General features: G+C 41.3%; 1 protein-coding gene across 1 annotated transcript in view; it reads right to left on the minus strand.

Annotated features, from left to right (window-relative positions):
• Positions 1-6,118: 6,118 nt before the first annotated feature.
• LOC116501286 (mitogen-activated protein kinase kinase kinase 1-like) overlaps positions 6,119-17,699 on the minus strand; it is a 35,142-nt gene continuing 23,561 nt past the window's right edge. Inside the window, 4 exon segments of the mRNA XM_032206804.1 lie at positions 6,119-6,268; positions 12,928-13,059; positions 13,519-13,661; positions 14,675-14,806. Coding sequence (XP_032062695.1) covers positions 6,119-6,268; positions 12,928-13,059; positions 13,519-13,661; positions 14,675-14,806 — 557 coding nt within the window.

The raw sequence follows: 17,699 nt of genomic DNA on the forward strand, positions 1-17,699 counted from the left end.
GAGTACCGTGTTCAGTTTTGGGCCCCTCGCTACAAGAAGGACATCGAGGTGCTCGAGCGAGCCCAGAGAAGGGCAACGAAGCTGGTGAGGGGTCTGGAAAACAAGCCTTAGGAGGAGCGGCTGAGGGAGATGGGCTTGTTCAGCCTGGAGAAGAGGAGGCTCAGGGGCGACTTTATCGCTCTCTACAGGTGCCTTAAAGGAGGCTGTAGCGAGGTGGGGGTTGGTCTGTTCTCCCACGTGCCTGGTGACAGGACGAGGGGGAATGGGCTAAAGTTGCACCAGGGGAGTTTTAGGTTGGATGTTAGGAAGAACTTCTTTACTGAAAGGGTTGTGAGGCATTGGAACAGGCTGCCCAGGGAAGTGGTGGAGTCACCATGTCTGGAATTCTTTAAAAGATGTTTAGATGTAGAGCTTAGGGATATGGTTTAGTGGGGACTGTTAGTGTTAGGTCAGAGGTTGGACTCAATGATCTTGAGGTCTCTTCCAACCTAGAAATTCTGTGTGATTCTGTGATTCTGTAATTCCGCGTCTCAACTCTTGCCAAGATTTCAGGATTTTGTGAGCCTGGTCCACCAACACAATGACACAAGCAGGAGAATTCCCAACTCGGAGCCTTGCTTATAAAATTGCCTCTTGATTTACTCCATATTCACATGAATTCTATTGTTGGCTTTACGCAGCTCTTCTTAGAGCAGGAACTGAGTGATGATATACTGCCAACTGAAATAACTTTGTGACATACTGTGCTGTTTCCCTTTATTTCCCTGATAAAGCCTCAGTCTTTGTCTGGGTCATAGTGTTTTCCTGCCATCTTCTAGACTTTCTTGGTAATGACATTGCAAAAAAAGATCTCAATTCATCACTGAAATTTTGAGTTTAAACATGTGTGCCTTAATGAGAAAATAACATACACCTTTGCCACAGTATATCATGGCTCTTAGAAGAAAGATTGTTATATTCATTATTCAGCATAGCAAGTAACGTTAAGCAACGAGAGCATCATGTAGAACACCAAATTTAACATTATTCCCACCAAAGAAATCAAAATGAGCATAACTTACTATTCGATTGTGGAAGAACTGAATATGCCTTTTGCAAATGAAGACATTTCCTTATGTAGGTGTCTTGACATTTACTGCCTGCTGCTGGGGACAGGAGATCTCCGTCAACCCTTGCTTCTAAAAAGGAGACCACAACATTAAAAGTACCACACAGTATTGAAAAAATTCAGTTTTACAGTAAATCAAATGAAGGAAAATATCTTACACTCCATTTATCTTTTATTTGTCACGTATTTTCCTTCTTGACATTTCAGTAAATGTATTTTCCAGTTTTTAAAAAACAGATATTAGAATTTAATCGAAGAGCACTGCTGCCAAGTTTTACTGGTAAATTACAGAATCACAAAATCACAGAATATTAGGGATTGGAAGGGACCTTGAAAGATCATCTAGTCCAATCCCTCTGCCAGAGCAGGAACACCCAAATCATGTCACACAGAAATATGTCCAGGTGGGTTTTGAATGTCTCCAGCGAAGGAGACTCCACAACCCCATTGGGCAGCCTGTTCCAGTGCTCTGTCACCCTCACCGTAAAAAAGTTGTCTCATATTTAAGTGGAACCTCCTATGTTCCAGCTTGCACCCATTGCCCCTTGTCCTATTAGATGTCACCGGGAAGAGCCTGGCTCCATCCTCCTGACACTCGCCCTTTACATATTTATAAACATTAATAAGGTCACCCCTCAGTCTCCTCTCCAAGTTAAACAGACCCAGCTCTCTCAGCCTTTCCTCGTAAGGGAGATGCTCCACTCCCTTAATCATCCTTGTGGCTCTGCGCTGGACTCTCTCAAGTAGTTACCTGTCCTTCTTGAACTGAGGTGTCCCGAACTGGACACAATATTTCAGATGTAGTCTCACTAGGGCAGAGTAGAGGGAGGAGGAGAACCTCTCTTGACCTACTAACCATACCCCTTCTGATACACCCCAGGATGCCATTGGCCTTATTGGCCACAAGGGCACAGTGCTGGCTCATGGTCATCTGGCTGTCCACCAGGACCCCCAGGTCCCTCTCCCCTTCACTACTTTCCAGCAGGGCAGTCCCCTGCTTATACAGTTGGTGTCTGTTCTTTTTTTTCTTGCCCAGATGCAGGACTCTACACTTGCTGTCGTTATATTTCATTAAATTTCTCCCCGCCCAATTCTCCAACATGTCAATGTCTTGCTGGATGGAAGCACAGCCTTCTGGCATGTCAGCCACTCCTCCCAGTTCAATGTTGTGAGAAAAAAATCAATAATTTTCTTCAGACAGGATCTTCTGTGAAGCTATTTTATTTGTGATTGCAGTGGCGGGTGTCCTGCAAGCAGGAGCACACAGTAAAAGTTTATCATAACCTTATATTCCCTATTACCTGACTCTTGATTCCTCCCCTGTTTCCTCATTGGCTGAGTACTACAGGTTCACAACCTACTCAACGCACTTCTATACCTTAAATGTACAATTTTATTTGACCAACTGTTCATTTCTCCTTTTCCCTTTTTTTTTTTTTTTTTTTTCCTTCTTCTCTTGTGTCTAGAGGGCTCGTGATTTTTGTTTTTACTGGTTTCGTACTGCTCGTCCTGTTTTCCTTAGCTATCCTCCTTATTTTGGGACAGTGGGACCTTCCCCTTATCTGCTTAACATACTCCCCACTGCTATGCTGCACAACCACTTTTGAATGTGCAAGGTTAATGGAATTTTCCACTGCAAAAACACCTTCTATTGCAAAAACACAACTTTGTTTCTCACAATGTCATCAGCAAACTTGCTGACGGCGCACTCCATTCCCTCATCCAAGTCATCGATTAATATATTGAACAATTGACGTGACAATATTGAAATATCGAAATTGATGTGTTCATTTCTATTTGCAGAAAACCACGTAAATAATGGGGAAAATAAAGAGCCTGATCCTTCAAAATGTGGAATTTAGTAATCACAAAAGAGACTACAGAATACTTTTTCAACTATCCAAAAATTAATCAATTTTAAAAATATCCAAAAAACAAGAGAAAAACAAAGAACTGAAACAAGCCCTAGCTTTGCAATACATATTCAAACTGCCTAAAAAAGGGAAAGGCTTATGTTTTCTACTTAAATCAGAAGCAGCAGAACCACTTCACTGAAAACCATAAATTACGTCAATGGTTTCAGAACTGATCTAACCAAATCAACTCACCTGACTTGGCAATTAATAATTACTTTTCTGTAGTAATGCAAAATTTAGACATTTAATGTTTGATCTAAGGGCATATGCAAGGTGAGGTTCATAGATACAAAATTGTCATAAGAGCAGTTCCTACCTTTACTACTAATTAAAAATATTTAGTTTGTTGTTGCCCTTTATCTCAGTGTTCTTCATTGATATACTTAAGGTACACACGACAGCCAACACTAATTCATAATTTCTACTATTAAATGACACATAAGTCTTACTATATTGAGTGTTGCATTTGAAATGTGTGTATAAACAGTGAAGTGTACCAGAAATATTTTATTCACATTGGTAAATTTAATGTGTTTACATTACAATAAACAAAGGACAAAATTTGTTCAAAACCTTTTATTTACTATAAAAACAAAAACACTAAAATAGGTACAAATCATACTATATAAAATTGGTTCAATAGGGTAAAAACTTTTAATTAAAATATTTTGATATATTTAAAATAACAAAGGATACAATGAAGCCAAACTTCTTAACCCAGAGATTTCTGTAAAATTTTCTTGTACAGTAAGGTGCTAATGGAAGTTAGCCCTTAAGCCCTGGAAGTCTTAGGAATCAGTCACATAGCAAATATAATTTCATTGTGAATGTGAACTTTGGTAGAAGAAACTCTATAGAGCACCTGAGGTAGTACAAACTGGAATAAACAACAGTAGAGGTTATTTATAACTGAAGTACCAAATAACATTAAGAACACGAAAAAATAATTACACGATATAATTTTCAGTACAGCTTTGATCCAAAGAAAATAATATTACAACACATCTGCATTTTTAAAACACCAGCAAGCTGAGGGAAACACAAGCAAATTCAAACAAAATGCATTTGGATATCTAGAGGCAGTTTGAGTTTGAAATGTGGTAGGCATGGTGATCTACAAAGTAATACTGATTAGCTGAGGTTCATCAGTTTATACAGTTTACATTTCTGCCAGAAACGATATTAATCTGACAACTGATTTTCCAGTACATGAATTGGCAAGAGTGCATCCTTTAAAGCTTGCACATAAGAAAAACTTGGAAATAATCTTATTAGAAAGAGAAATTCTGAAATGGTCAAAAGAAAGTCAAGTACAAAACAGAGAAACAGAGCTACCAAACTTAACATATTGGTATTATATCTTTAACTCTTTGAAGTCTGCCAATCTTCCAAAACAAAGGCATGTACAATTTTCAAAAGAAACACATTCATGACTAATGACAATGCTTTTTTTTTTTTTTAATTGGTATGAGCACTATTATTCCTGTAAACCTATTGAGATGTTTTACTTCCAATTTGTAGCGTACATTTTTAAATTTACTATAGCTTATTTAGTTTGTCCTGAGTCTTTGAAAATAGCCAATTCTATTTCAGTCCAACAATTCAACTGGCTTCTGAAGAGTTAAAATGCAATCAGTATTTTTTTCAAATGGATTAAATACAATCAGTATTTGATTTAAAAAGATCTCTGCCCTCTTAAAAAAGAGAAAGAAAAGCTGCCATTTTCCTTCAGAATTACATGCTTCAGAACCTAAAAACATACCTTTAAAATCACTTTAAAAACCTATTTTAAAAACACATTTGTTGAAAACAAGTTTTGCACTACAGGTGAACCTTTACTTCACATTTTACTTTATCTTGCTTTTCAAGTCCAAGTTCATTTCTTGTTAAAATAAATACCTTTCTTATGGAATTTTTTTTAACGTTTTCAAATTAAATTATTGCTAACAGTTATAGTAAATAGATTATGTATGACAGAAGGAAAACAGCAGGTAAAAGTTGGTATCAGTGGAGAATGTGACCTCAGTTTTGTTACAGAAAGAATGAGATTTACTCATAATTGGCACCTGCTCCCACTGAAGTATGGGACAAAGCCTCCCATATACTTTAATGGGAACTGAGTTTGGGGACTTTAACATGAAATTTTTTGACATAATTTGCCAGAAGAAACTGCTATATGAAAGGAAGACTCAACAACTTTTAGCATGATTCAGCTTCTAAGTTGTTTTATGCAGAACAATTTTTTTCCCTTTTTTCCCTTTTTTTATTTTTAAATAAATTATACTATCAGACCCTGAAACACTGACTTGTTGAAGGTAGCATTTTATTCCAGATTTTCAGCAAATCCGTTTTTAAAACTTGTGTCAGTAAGATGCTCAGTGACATAGCTTGCATCTTTTTCTAAAAACTATTTTAAAAGATCACCTTTCTCTGAAAGTTAAAAATACAATGACAATACAAAACATTAATTACAAAAGAAATTATATAGCCAGCAAAAAATGCATAGTGAACCACAACTGCCTGTTCTTACTTTAAAGAAGGCAAAATGTTTTTTAAAAGTATCCATCAACATTTGGAATTGTTACACAGAGAACTTTGTATAATCAAAAGGGACAGATAAAGAACTTCCTTTTAATCATTGCTGAAAACCGACTGTAATTGCAGAACCCTCTACTTACATCTACGTGCTGTGAAATGGAACAGTGAAAGCGAACTATATTAAAATAGATCCTGAGTGCCTCAGCTGCTAATATTGCTGAAAAAGTGCTCCAAATAAAATAAAAATCACCTAACTGCTAAATAATCATGCAGATTTAAAGAAAACTGCTTTGGTGTTGACATAGGGCCAGATATTTGAAAAGACACAGTTTACAAATCTCTGTACAAATTGTGAAATGTTGCATACTGAGTTAGGTAAAGATCTCGATTTGTAAATCACATACTTGGTAGGGTCCTCCACTGGCCTTGAGTACCTGATATACCTGTAATTAAGGCCAGCAGAATAACAAAAGTTGCTGTGCTTAACTGCAGTGCAAAACAGTTACTGTATATTCAGTACCATCTTCTTCAGTATATCAGCCTTACACATAATTAGCTACCACGTAGTGCAGAACACTGGGTGTTTCAGCAGCTCCCTTGATGGGGGTCTGTCCTGAGGTTGAAGTTCTAAACACTGAAGAGTCACATCCCTCAAACCAGGAGACAGATGTGAAGGGATTGATGGAGCATTAGTTGCACTAGCAATCTGAACAAAGTGAAAATATTTTCTTTTTTTTTCTGAGAAGTGTCTTTTAAGCCCACTCTTCTACCCCAAAAACTTTCAATAAGCTGATTATATTCAGCTGACGAGTTATACTATGTATTTTTATCCCCTTAGCATATTTCACACTTCAGTTTGAGTATTACATAAACTGCCATTTTATAAAATGGGTATTAAGTTCCATTTATGCATCTTTCACCAATAACATATGCTCTCTTGGTTTTTGCAGTTTGCCTCTCTCCTTGCACTTTTCTCTAAATTTTTTTCTTACAGCAAGATTCTGCAGTGACTAACTGCAAGACAGACCATAAGAAAAGTTCTTATGCCATAACTGTGGGTATTCTTTAGTCCACTTGCAGTCAGTGTTAACTGCCACAGCTGTCCTGGATTCAGTTAGAACAGAATTAATTTTTTTCCTAGTAGCTGGTAGAATGCTATGTTTTGGCTTAGGATGAGAAGAGTGCTGATAACACCCCGATGTTTTAATTGTTGCAGAGCAGTGCTTATACTAAGCCAAGGACATCTCAGCTTCTTGCTCTGTCCTGCCAACGGGCAGGCTGGGGGTGCAGCAAGAGCTGGGAGGGGACAGACCCAGGACAGGTGACCCAAACTAGCCAAAGGGGTATTCCATACCATCTGACGTCATGCTAAACAATATATAGGGGTGGCTAGCCGGGGGAGGGGGGCCGGACTGCTCGGGGTTAGTCTGGGCATCGGTCAGCGGGTGGTGAGCAATTGCATTGTGCATCACTTGTTTGTACACATTATTATTATATTTGCTACATGGAGCAAGTAGGTTGCACTGATTACTCAGTGGGCTCGAATAGGAAACCCCAGTCGCCCAGGAATATTGGAAGTGATTATGGACTGGCCAGAAGGCAAATACTTTGGCATATCATCAGAGGAGGAGGTGGGTCGTGCTGAAGAAGCCCCACTGTACAACCAGTTACCAGAGAATGAGAAGAAATATGCCCTGTTCACTGATGGGTGCTGTCGTATTGTGGGGAAGCATCGGAGATGGAAGGCTGCTGTATGGAGTCCTACACGACGAGTTGCAGAAGCTGCTGAGGGAGAAGGTGAATCGAGTCAGTTTGCAGAAGTGAAGGCCATTCAGCTTGCTTTAGACATTGCTGAATGAGAAAAAAGGCCAGTTCTCTATCTCTACACTGATTCATGGAAGGTAGCAAATGCCCTGTGGGGATGGTTACAGCAATGGAAGCAAAACAACTGGCAGCGCAGAGGCAAACCCATCTGGGCTGCTGCTTTGTGGCAAGATATTGCTGCTCGGGTAGAGAACCTGGCTGTGAAAGTACGCCACATAGATGCTCACATGCCCAAGAATTGGGCTACTGAAGAACATCAGAACAACCAGCAGGTGGATCAGGCTGCTAAGATTGAAGTGGCTCAGGTGGACCTGGATTGGCACAGCATAAAGGTGAATTATTTATAGCCCGATGGGCCCATGACACCTCAGGCTATCAAGGTAGAGATGCAACATACAGATGGGCTCGTGATCGAGGGGTGGACCTGACCATGGACGCTATAGCAGAGGTTATTCATGACTGTGGAACATGTGCTGCAATCAAGCAAGCCAAACGGTCAAAGCCTCTTTGGTATGGAGGACGATGGCTGAAATATAAATACGGAGAGGCCTGGCAGATTGATTACATCACACTCCCTCAAACTCGCAATGGCAAGCGCCACGTACTTACAATGGTGGAAGCAACCACCGGATGGCTGGAAACATATCCTGTGCCTCATGCCACCACCCGGAACACTATCCTGGGCCTTGAAAAGCAAGTCCTATGGCGACATGGCACCCCAGAAAGAATAGAGTCAGACAATGGAACACATTTCCAAAAAAACCTTATAGACACTTGGGCCAAAGAACATGGTATTGAGTGGGTGTATCACATCCCCTATCATGCACCAGCCTCCGGGAAAGATGAACGATACAACGGATGGTTAAAGACTACATTGAAAGCAATGGGCGCTGGTACATTCAAAAATTGGAATACGCATTTGGCAAAGGCCACCTGGTTAGTCAATACTAGGGGATCTGCCAACCGAGCTGGACCTGCCCAATCAAACCTGTTACGTACTGTAGAAGAGGACAAAGTTCCTGTAGTGCATGTAAGAAATATGCTGGGTAAAACAGTCTGGGCTACTCCTGCCTCAGGAAAAGGCAAACCTATTTGTGGAATTGCTTTTGCTCAGGGACCTGGATGCACTTGGTGGGTGATGCAAAAGAATGGGGAGGTCCGGTGTGTACCTCAAGGGGATTTAATACTGGGTGAGAATAGCCCATGAATTGAATTGTACCATGTTAATTACTATATAATACTGTATGTTATCACTACCATGACTACTATATACCCTAGATGAAAATGGTGACTAATTAGAATGTATGGAAAAGAGTGTAACCTGAGCATGACATTAATGGTATGGAATAAGGGGTGGATAGATGTCCTGGTTTCAGTTAGAACAGAATTAATTTTCTTCCTAGTAGCTGGTGGAATGCTATGTTTTGGCTTAGGATGAGAAGAGTGCTGATAACACCCCGATGTTTTAATTGTTGCAGAGCAGTGCTTATACTAAGCCAAGGACATCTCAGCTTCTTGCTCTGTCCTGCCAACGGGCAGGCTGGGGGTGCAGCAAGAGCTGGGAGGGGACAGACCCAGGACAGGTGACCCAAACTAGCCAAAGGGGTATTCCATACCATCTGACGTCATGCTAAACAATATATAGGGGTGGCTAGCCGGGGGAGGGGGGCCGAACTGCTCGGGGTTAGGCTGGGCATCGGTCAGCGGGTGGTGAGCAATTGCATTGTGCATCACTTGTTTGTACACATTATTATTAGTAGTACTATTATCACTATTATTATTATTATTATTATTATTATTATTATTATTATTTTCCTGTCTTATTAAACTGTCTTTATCTCAACTCACGGGCTTCACTTTCCATTTCTCTCCCCCGTCCCAGAGAGGGAGGGGGGAGGGTGAGCGAACAGCTGTGTGGTGTTTAGCTGCCGGTCGGGTTAAACCATGACAATAGCATAAGCAAGCACATAGATAGATTTAACAGAACGATGCTACAATATATGTTAAACTGGGTATGCTTTCTTGCATTGTCTTTACTGCATTTCTGCTACCACCCTGAAGGGCAGTCTTTCTCAGATGGAACACTAGGATTACACCACCAGATTCACACAGACCACTGAATCATTAAGACAATTAGATCTCTTATTTGAATATCTCACAGAATCACACAGAATCACACACAGAATTTCTAGGTTGGAAGAGACCTCAAGATCATCGAGTCCAACCTCTGACCTAACACTAACCAGTCCTCCACTAAACCATATCACTAAGCTCTACATCTAAATGTCTTTTAAAGACCTCCAGGGATGGTGACTCAACCACTTCCCTGGGCAGCCCATTCCAATGCCTCACAACCCTCTCAGTAAAGAAGTTCTTCCTAATATCCAACCTAAAACTCCCCTGGCGCATCTTCAGCCCATTCCCCCGCGTCCTGTCACCAGGCATGTGGGAGAATAGACCAATCCCCACCTCGCTACAGCCTCCTTTAAGGTATCTGTAGAGAGCAATAAGGTCGCCCCTGAGCCTCCTTTTCTCCAGGCTGAACAACCCCAGCTCCCTCAGCCGCTCCTCGTAGGACTTGTTCTCCAGACCCCTCACCAGCTTCGTTGCCCTTCTCTGGGCTCGCTCGAGCACCTCGATGTCCTTCTTGTAGCGAGGGGCCCAAAACTGAACACGGTACTCGAGGTGAGGCCTCACTAGAGCTGAGTACAGGGGGACAATCAGTTCCCTAGAACTGCTGGCAACGCTGCTTCTTATACAAGCCAGGATGTTGTTGGCCTTGGCCACCTGAGCACACTGCTGGCTCATATTCAGCCGACTATCCACCAATACTTCCAGGTCCTTCTCCGCCAGGCAGCTTTCCACCCACTCATCTCCCAGCCTGTAGCTCTGCTTGGGGTTGTTGCGCCCCAGGTGCAGGACCCGGCACTTGGCCTTGTTGAACTTCATGCAGTTGACCTCAGCCCATCGGTGCAGCCTATCCAGATCCTCCTGCAGAGCCTTCCTACCGTCAAAAAGATCAACACACTCACTTGGTGTCATCTGCAAACGTACTGATGGTGTACTCAATGCCCTCATCCAGATCATCGATGAAGATATTAAAGAGGACCGGCCCCAGCACCGAGCCCTGGGGAATGCCACTAGTGACTGGCCTCCAGCTGGATTTGACTCCATTCACCACAACTCTTTGGGCCCGGCTATCCAGCCAGTTTCTAACCCAATGAAGTGTACGCCAGTCCAAGCCAAGAGCAGCCAGTTTCTTGAGGAGAATGCTGTGGGAGATGGTGTCAAAAGCCTTGCTGAAGTCAAGGTAGACCACATCCACAGCCTTTCCCTCATCCACCCAGCACGTCACTTTGTCATAGAAGGAGATCAGGTTCGTCAAGCAGGACCTGCCTTTCATAAACCCATGCTGACTGGGCCTGATCGCCTGCTTGCCCTGCAAGTGCTGCATGATGACACTCAAGAGAATCTGCTCCATGAGCTTCCCTGGTACTGAGGTCAAACTGACAGGCCTATAGTTCCCCGGGTCTGCCCTCCGGCCCTTCTTGTAGATGGGTATCACGTTTGGTAGCCACCAGTCAACTGGGACCTCCCCCGATAGCCAGGACTGCTGATAAATGATGGAAAGCAGCTTGGCCAGCTCCTCCGCCAGTTCTCTCAGTACCCTTGGGTGGATCCCATCCGGCCCCATCGACTTGTGCACATCCAAGTGCCGTACCAGGTCACCAACCAGTTCTTCATGCATAGTGAGGGCCACATCCTGCTCCCCATCCCCTTCCACCAGCTCAGGGTACTGGGTATCCAGAGAACAACCGGTATTGCCGCTAAAGACTGAGGCAAAGAAGGCATTAGCACCTCACCCTTTTTTTCATGTCTTGTAACTAAGTTTCCCTCTGCATCCAGTAAAGGATGGAGATTCTCCTTAGTCCTCCGTTTTGCGTTGATGTATTTGTAAAAAGATTTCTTGTTGTCTTTAACGACAGTAGCCAGATTGAGCTCCAGATGAGCTTTGGCCTTTCTTATTTTGTCCCTGCACAGCCTCGCAACATCCTTATATTCCTCCTCAGTGGCCCGCCCTTTTTTCCAAAGATTATAAACCCTCTTTTTTCTCCTAAGCTCAAGCTGCAACTCTCTGTTGAGCCAGGCTGGTCTTCTTCCATGCCGGCTCGTCTTTGGGCACGTGGGGACAGACCGCTCCTGCGCCATTAAGATTTCCTTCTTGAGGAGTGCCCAGCCTTCCTGGACTCCTCTGCCCTTCAGAACCGCCTCCCAAGAGACTCTGCCAACCAGTGTCCTGAGCAGCTCAAAGTCAGCCCTCCAGAAATCCAATGTAGAAGTTTTACTGGTCCCCTTCTTGGCCTCGCCAAGAATAGAGGACTCCACCATTTCGTGCTCACTCTGCCCAAGACAGCTCCCGACCACCACATCTCTCACCAGTCCTTCTCTGTTTGTGAAGAGAAGGTCTAGCGGGACACCACCCCTGGTAGGCTCACTAACCAGCTGCATCAGGAAGTTATCTTCCATGCTCTTCAGAAACCTCCTAGATTGCTTTCTCTGGGCTGTGTTGTGTTTCCAGGATATGTCAGGGAAGTTGAAGTCCCCCACGAGTACAAGCGCCGACGATTTCGCAATTTCTGTCAGCTGCCTGTAGAACTCCTCATCCATCTCCTCATCCTGGTTCGGCGGTCTATAACAGACCCCGACCAGGATGCTAGCCTTGTTGGCCTTCCCGCCGATCCTAACCCACAGGGACTCAGCCTTGTCATTCCCAGCCTCAAGTTCTACAACATCGAAAGATTCTCTAATACAGAGAGCCACACCACCACCCCTTCTGTGCTGCCTGTCCCTTCTGAAGAGCTTATTGCTGTGCTAGTTCTGTTTTGTGGAAACACTTTATTCACTCACGCTAGCGAAGATGCTAATCACTTTCTTCACCTGTGACAGTATTTTCTTCATTCATGCCTACAGTTCAACTTGATTTTTAGAAACAAATATACTTAGTTGATTTTAGTGAGAAAAATGAATGCTGAAATTGATGACCTACAAAAGGGAGGGACAATACTCATATATAGTATGGCATAATGGTAAATATCTTTCAGTGAAATCTGGTCGTGGAAAATCACGTTTCACCAAACAGCATTCCCCACTATGAAATATGAATACACATATAAATGTTTTATGTTAGAAACACTTTTCTTTTGCTCCCATATTTTACAGGATTGTAAAAAAGACTTCAAATTCTTGACTCTAGGAAGAAGATTGGATCTCTACTTCCTAACTTTTTTTAGCCTGTTACATTATGTGTCTTCTAACAGGGATTTTTCTGCATATTATTGCTGGTAGCTTTTTTTTTTTTTTTTTTTCAAAGTCAGTATGATTAGTATATTGATATCAGTATTACCTTTTTACTAACAGCTCTATTATAAAGAAGGGCCATTGGAACAACCCCAGCAACCCCTTCTACTTGCATACTTTTCTAAAATTCACACTTCTGTATATGAAATTGGTCAGTGTCATTTGTAGCAACAAATACCTCACCTTAAATACCAGAGCAAGATGATTGGAATGTTTCTCTGCATTCCAGGGAGGCTTAGCACAAGCCATTTCTATAACAACACAGCCAACGCTCCACACATCACAACTCCTACCATATTGCTGACCTCTCAGAACCTGAACAGATAGACAAATTAAAGCTCAGATTATCCACTTCAAAGTCTCCTAACTAAGTAATTTAGATACTGAAAAAAAATCAATCAAGTGCATTCTGATTAACATTTCAGGTTAACAGAGTGATCAGTGATGCAAATGCCATTAGACTTATACAGCTGTAGAAACAAAGTGCCTGATCAAGGGACAAATCAAATAATCTTGCAAGCTTTTGACCAAATGGTTATTTAGGCTTTTGTAACAGTACTCATGCTATATTTTGCAACAAACTACTTATAACAACTTTGACAACAAGAAAGAAATTTAATTACTGCCATGTTGAAATAATTTCTATTCTTTAGAACAAGTACACTTAAAATATGTTAGAAGCATTTACATCAGTTTTCTGTTATTTGACTGCATGAATTAGCTTACAGAGTTCAAACAAACTTTTTGAAGTAACTTCTAGAACTGTTTTCTTACCTCTGGTTCCATAAATGCAATAGTTCCCAACAACTGTCCCTGAAACTCGCCAGCACCAGTTCCTTTTGATGCCAACCTGGCTGCAGCTCCAAAATCAGCAATTCTTAATCTATGACCTGTGCTGTCAATTAGCAAATTGGCACCTGTCAACAGCATAATAAAAATACTGTTAGTTGGTTTTCTATTAAAGGCAAATGGATGAACAATCTTCCTCCCTCTGTTTCAAAACTATAAATAGGTTGATGCTTCCCACCCTCAGTATCAAGAAAATCTAAAAATTAAGGACAAGTCTAATAATGTCACTTTTTCTGTTATGCCTGAGTGATACTGCACACAACTTGAGGACATCTGAGAGATTTAGAGAAGCAATCAAATTTTCAAAGTAGGGCAAACACTGGATTCTGGAACAATGGCTGAAGCTAGAATAATGAAAGAAATTGGTGCACTCAAACCCTGAAGATTTTCAGTGACTGCACCTCCCTGTGAAATTTACACATTTCGTTCTTATTTAGCTTTGAGATGTCTTGAAGATAATTACATAGCAATTGAAAATTTTCCTATTTTAAAGAAAAAATATTAGAAGGCAAGTGTTTGTCATTGTTACATTGCTACTTATTTGGATCTCTCTCCAGTTCGAGGATAGTTATAATGACATTAAAGGCTGAAGTTTAATAAGACTGGGATTTCCCAGTAAAGTCCAAATTTTGTTTGTCACACAGCACAAATGTGTTTATGTTCAATTAGGATGAAGGAAGAAAACCCATCACAATATTCCTATACATTAGAGACCAGATGACCTCTTTATTTTGGATCGTTCACAGATTTTACTATCACTTCGCAGTAAATATTTACATAAATTTAACTAACTAATCTTTAAAGCTATATGGTAACTTTATATTTTATTTGAAAAAATCCAGAAAACCAATTTTTCTAAACTATTGGCTCAGCACTCCATGTGCTGGCAACAGCAGTTCCCAAGCACTCCATGAATGTTCTGGTTAATTTCTGTAAAGTAAAGGTTCTTAAGTATGATCAGATAAACCCAATAGCGATACTACTCTTGAGATGGCATACAAGAGAAGCAATAGGTGTCAAGCCAAAATAGATGTTGCCTTCCAAATATTACTTTTTAAAAGATACTCTAAATAATTCTTACCTTTAACATGTCTATGGATTATCTGATTCTCATGTAGGTAAGAAAGGCCACATAAGAGTTGTTCTGTGTAATTAATAATAACTGATTCTTTGAAGGCTCCATAATTACTTGATAAATGAGCAACTGAACCCCCTAGAAGATAACAAAGGAATTTATCAACACAATTTGTATTAGTAGAATGCGACACTGCCTCCTAAATTTGGAGCTTGGTATCGGTATTCCTAATTTATACCTAGATTTCTCCTCTTAAAAATATGTTAAAAATTCTCTAGGTAAAAAGTAATATAGTTGATTACTTAATTACTTTCTGCCTGGAACTGTACACATTATAATGGCATAGGTCTTTATTCTTCCTAATAATTTCATCCTTCCTTAAAAAAAAAAAAAAAAAGTATGAATACTTTAGTATACTAAATAGTGGCATATAGAACCTCAAGGATTTGAATTTCCACTGTGCTTCTCGAAGTACTGTAATATAACCTGCACTTGAATGATGCAAAGACATTTCATTATCTAAGCAATATTATTTCATAAAACATAAACTTTAAAAATTAAGAAAAAATGAGATAAGTTAAAAAAATACACACACAAAGAAAATACAAAAAACACCCTTAGTTTCAAGAAAATATTTTCTGCACTATTGATTGTAATAACACGTATTTGGGCTTTGCTTGTTAGCACTCTGGTATTGCTAAGTGATTTCTGCCGAAGAACATAAGTTAAGGTGCAATGCCTTCTTTCATAAGGAAATAAGGATGTATAAAACATCCTTTGATGGAAATTTGGAGAGTGTGATTTGGGGAGTGACATTTTACAGGGGCAGATAACGATAGGATAAGGGGAAACAGTTTTAAACTAAAAGAGGGTAGATTTGGATTAGATGTTAGGAGGAAATTCTTCACTGAGGAAGGTAACACATTGGAACAGATTACCCTGAGAAGCTGTGGATGCCCCATCCCTGGAGGTGTTCAAGGACAGGTTAGATGGGGCCCTGGGCAACCTGATCTAGTGGGTGGCGGGGGGGGGGGGGGGTTGGAACTAGATGATCTCTCTAGTGGAGATCATCTCTCTCATGGACAGTGAGGTTGAGTGCACCCTCAGCAAGTTTGCCGATGACACCAAGCTGTGTGGTGCGGTTGACATGCTGGAGGGAAGAAATGCCATCCAGAGGGTCCTGGACAGGCTTGAGAGTTGGGCCCATGCAAACCTCATTAGAAGTTCAACAAGACCTTCAAGGTCCTACAGCTGGGTTGAGGCAATCCCAAGCACAAATACAGGCTTGGAGGAGAATGGATTGAGAGCAGCCCTGATGAGAAGGACCTGGGGGTCTTGGTTGATAAGAAGATCAACATGAGCAGGCATTGTGCGCTTGCAGCCCAGAAAGTCAACCATATCCTGGGCTGCATCAAAAGAAGCATAGCGAGACGGTTGAGGGAGGTGATTCTCCCCTCTCTACTCTGCTCTCATGAGACCCCACCTGGAGTACTGTGTTTGGATCTGGGGCCCCTAGCACAAGAAGAACATGGAACGAGTCCAGAGGAGGGCCACAGAGGTGATCAGAGGGCTGGAATATCTCTCCTACAAAGACAGGCTGAGAGAGTTGGGGTTGTTCAGCCTGGAGAAGAGAAGGCTCCAGGGAGATCTCATTGCAGCCTTCCAGTACCTAAAGGGGGCCTACAGGAAAGCTGGAGAGGGAGTCTGTCAGGAAGTGTAGTATTGGACAAGGAGTAATGGCTTTAAGCTAAAAGAGGGTAGACTTAGATTAGATATTAGGAAGAAATTCTTTACTCTGAGGGTGGTAAGGCACTGGAACAGGTTGCCCAGAGAAGTTTTGGATCCCCCATCCCTGGAAATGTTTAAGGCCAGGCTGGATGGGGCTTTGAGCAACCTGGTCTAGAGGAAAGTGTCCTTGCTCATGGCAGGGGGGTTGGAATTAGATGATCTTTAAGGTCCCTTTCAACCCAAGCCATTCTGTGATTCTATGAAAACACCAAATCTAGTCTTGTTAACCAGAATGCAATGACATATAGTCCCATTCAGAAAATAAAGCTCCTTCTTAAAAAAATAAAAGATATAAACTTACTTGGCACTGCCATATACAATAATGAAAAATAATTACTACTAAAGTACCACTTAACAGATAGTTAAACAGATAGTATTTTAACATGGTTTTCCTGAAGCATCCTGTTGTACTGGGTGTGGCTGGAATGGAGTTAACTTTCCCTGCAACGACCCATATAGTGTTGTGCTCTGCACTTGTAGCTGGAACAGCCCTGATATCACACCAATGTTTTTGCTATTGCTGAGCAGTGCTGGCACAACATCAAGACTCTCTCCAAACCCCCCAAAGCCAGTGGGGAGGGGACATCACCAGGGCAGCTGACCTAAACCAACCAAAGGGATATTCCATACCATATGATGTCACATTCAGCAATAAAAGGTGGGAAAGGGGAAGGAGGGTGGGGCTCTCATTGTGAAGATATCTGTCCTTCCAATCATCCCCTATGCGTATTGAGGCCCTGCTTCCCAGGACATGGCCTAACAACGCTCGTTGATGGGAAATATAGAATGATTTTTTTTCTTTCCCCTTTTCTTCAGCATGGCCTTTTCTTTTTTTTTTTTTTTTTTTCTTTTTTTTTTTTCTTTTAATTAAATTATTCTTATCTTAACCTGTGAGTTGTTTTTTTCTTTCCATCATACTTTCTTCTTCCCCTCTTCTATTGAGGGGGGGGGAGTGAGACAGAAGTTGTGGTAGAGTTTAGCTGCCCAGCACGGTAAAACCACCCCACCTGTTTACTACCTATTATTAGAAATTTACTTTAAGTTCTCAAGTGCTTTTGCATGTCCCCTCACACAATTTTAAAGAAAATGCTTGGGACAAAAACAAGTGACCGGCATCGCAAACTTTCTAGGAAAGTAATTTTTAATAATCATTTAAAATTACACAGCTACACAGAAAATGCAACAGTTGGAAATATAGAAAGCTGAAGAGTCTGTATCTCAAAGTTTAATTCCTCTTTTGGAT

This window comes from Aythya fuligula, chromosome W (genome assembly GCF_009819795.1).
Source record: "Aythya fuligula isolate bAytFul2 chromosome W, bAytFul2.pri, whole genome shotgun sequence".
Classification (NCBI taxonomy): Eukaryota; Metazoa; Chordata; class Aves; order Anseriformes; family Anatidae; genus Aythya; species Aythya fuligula.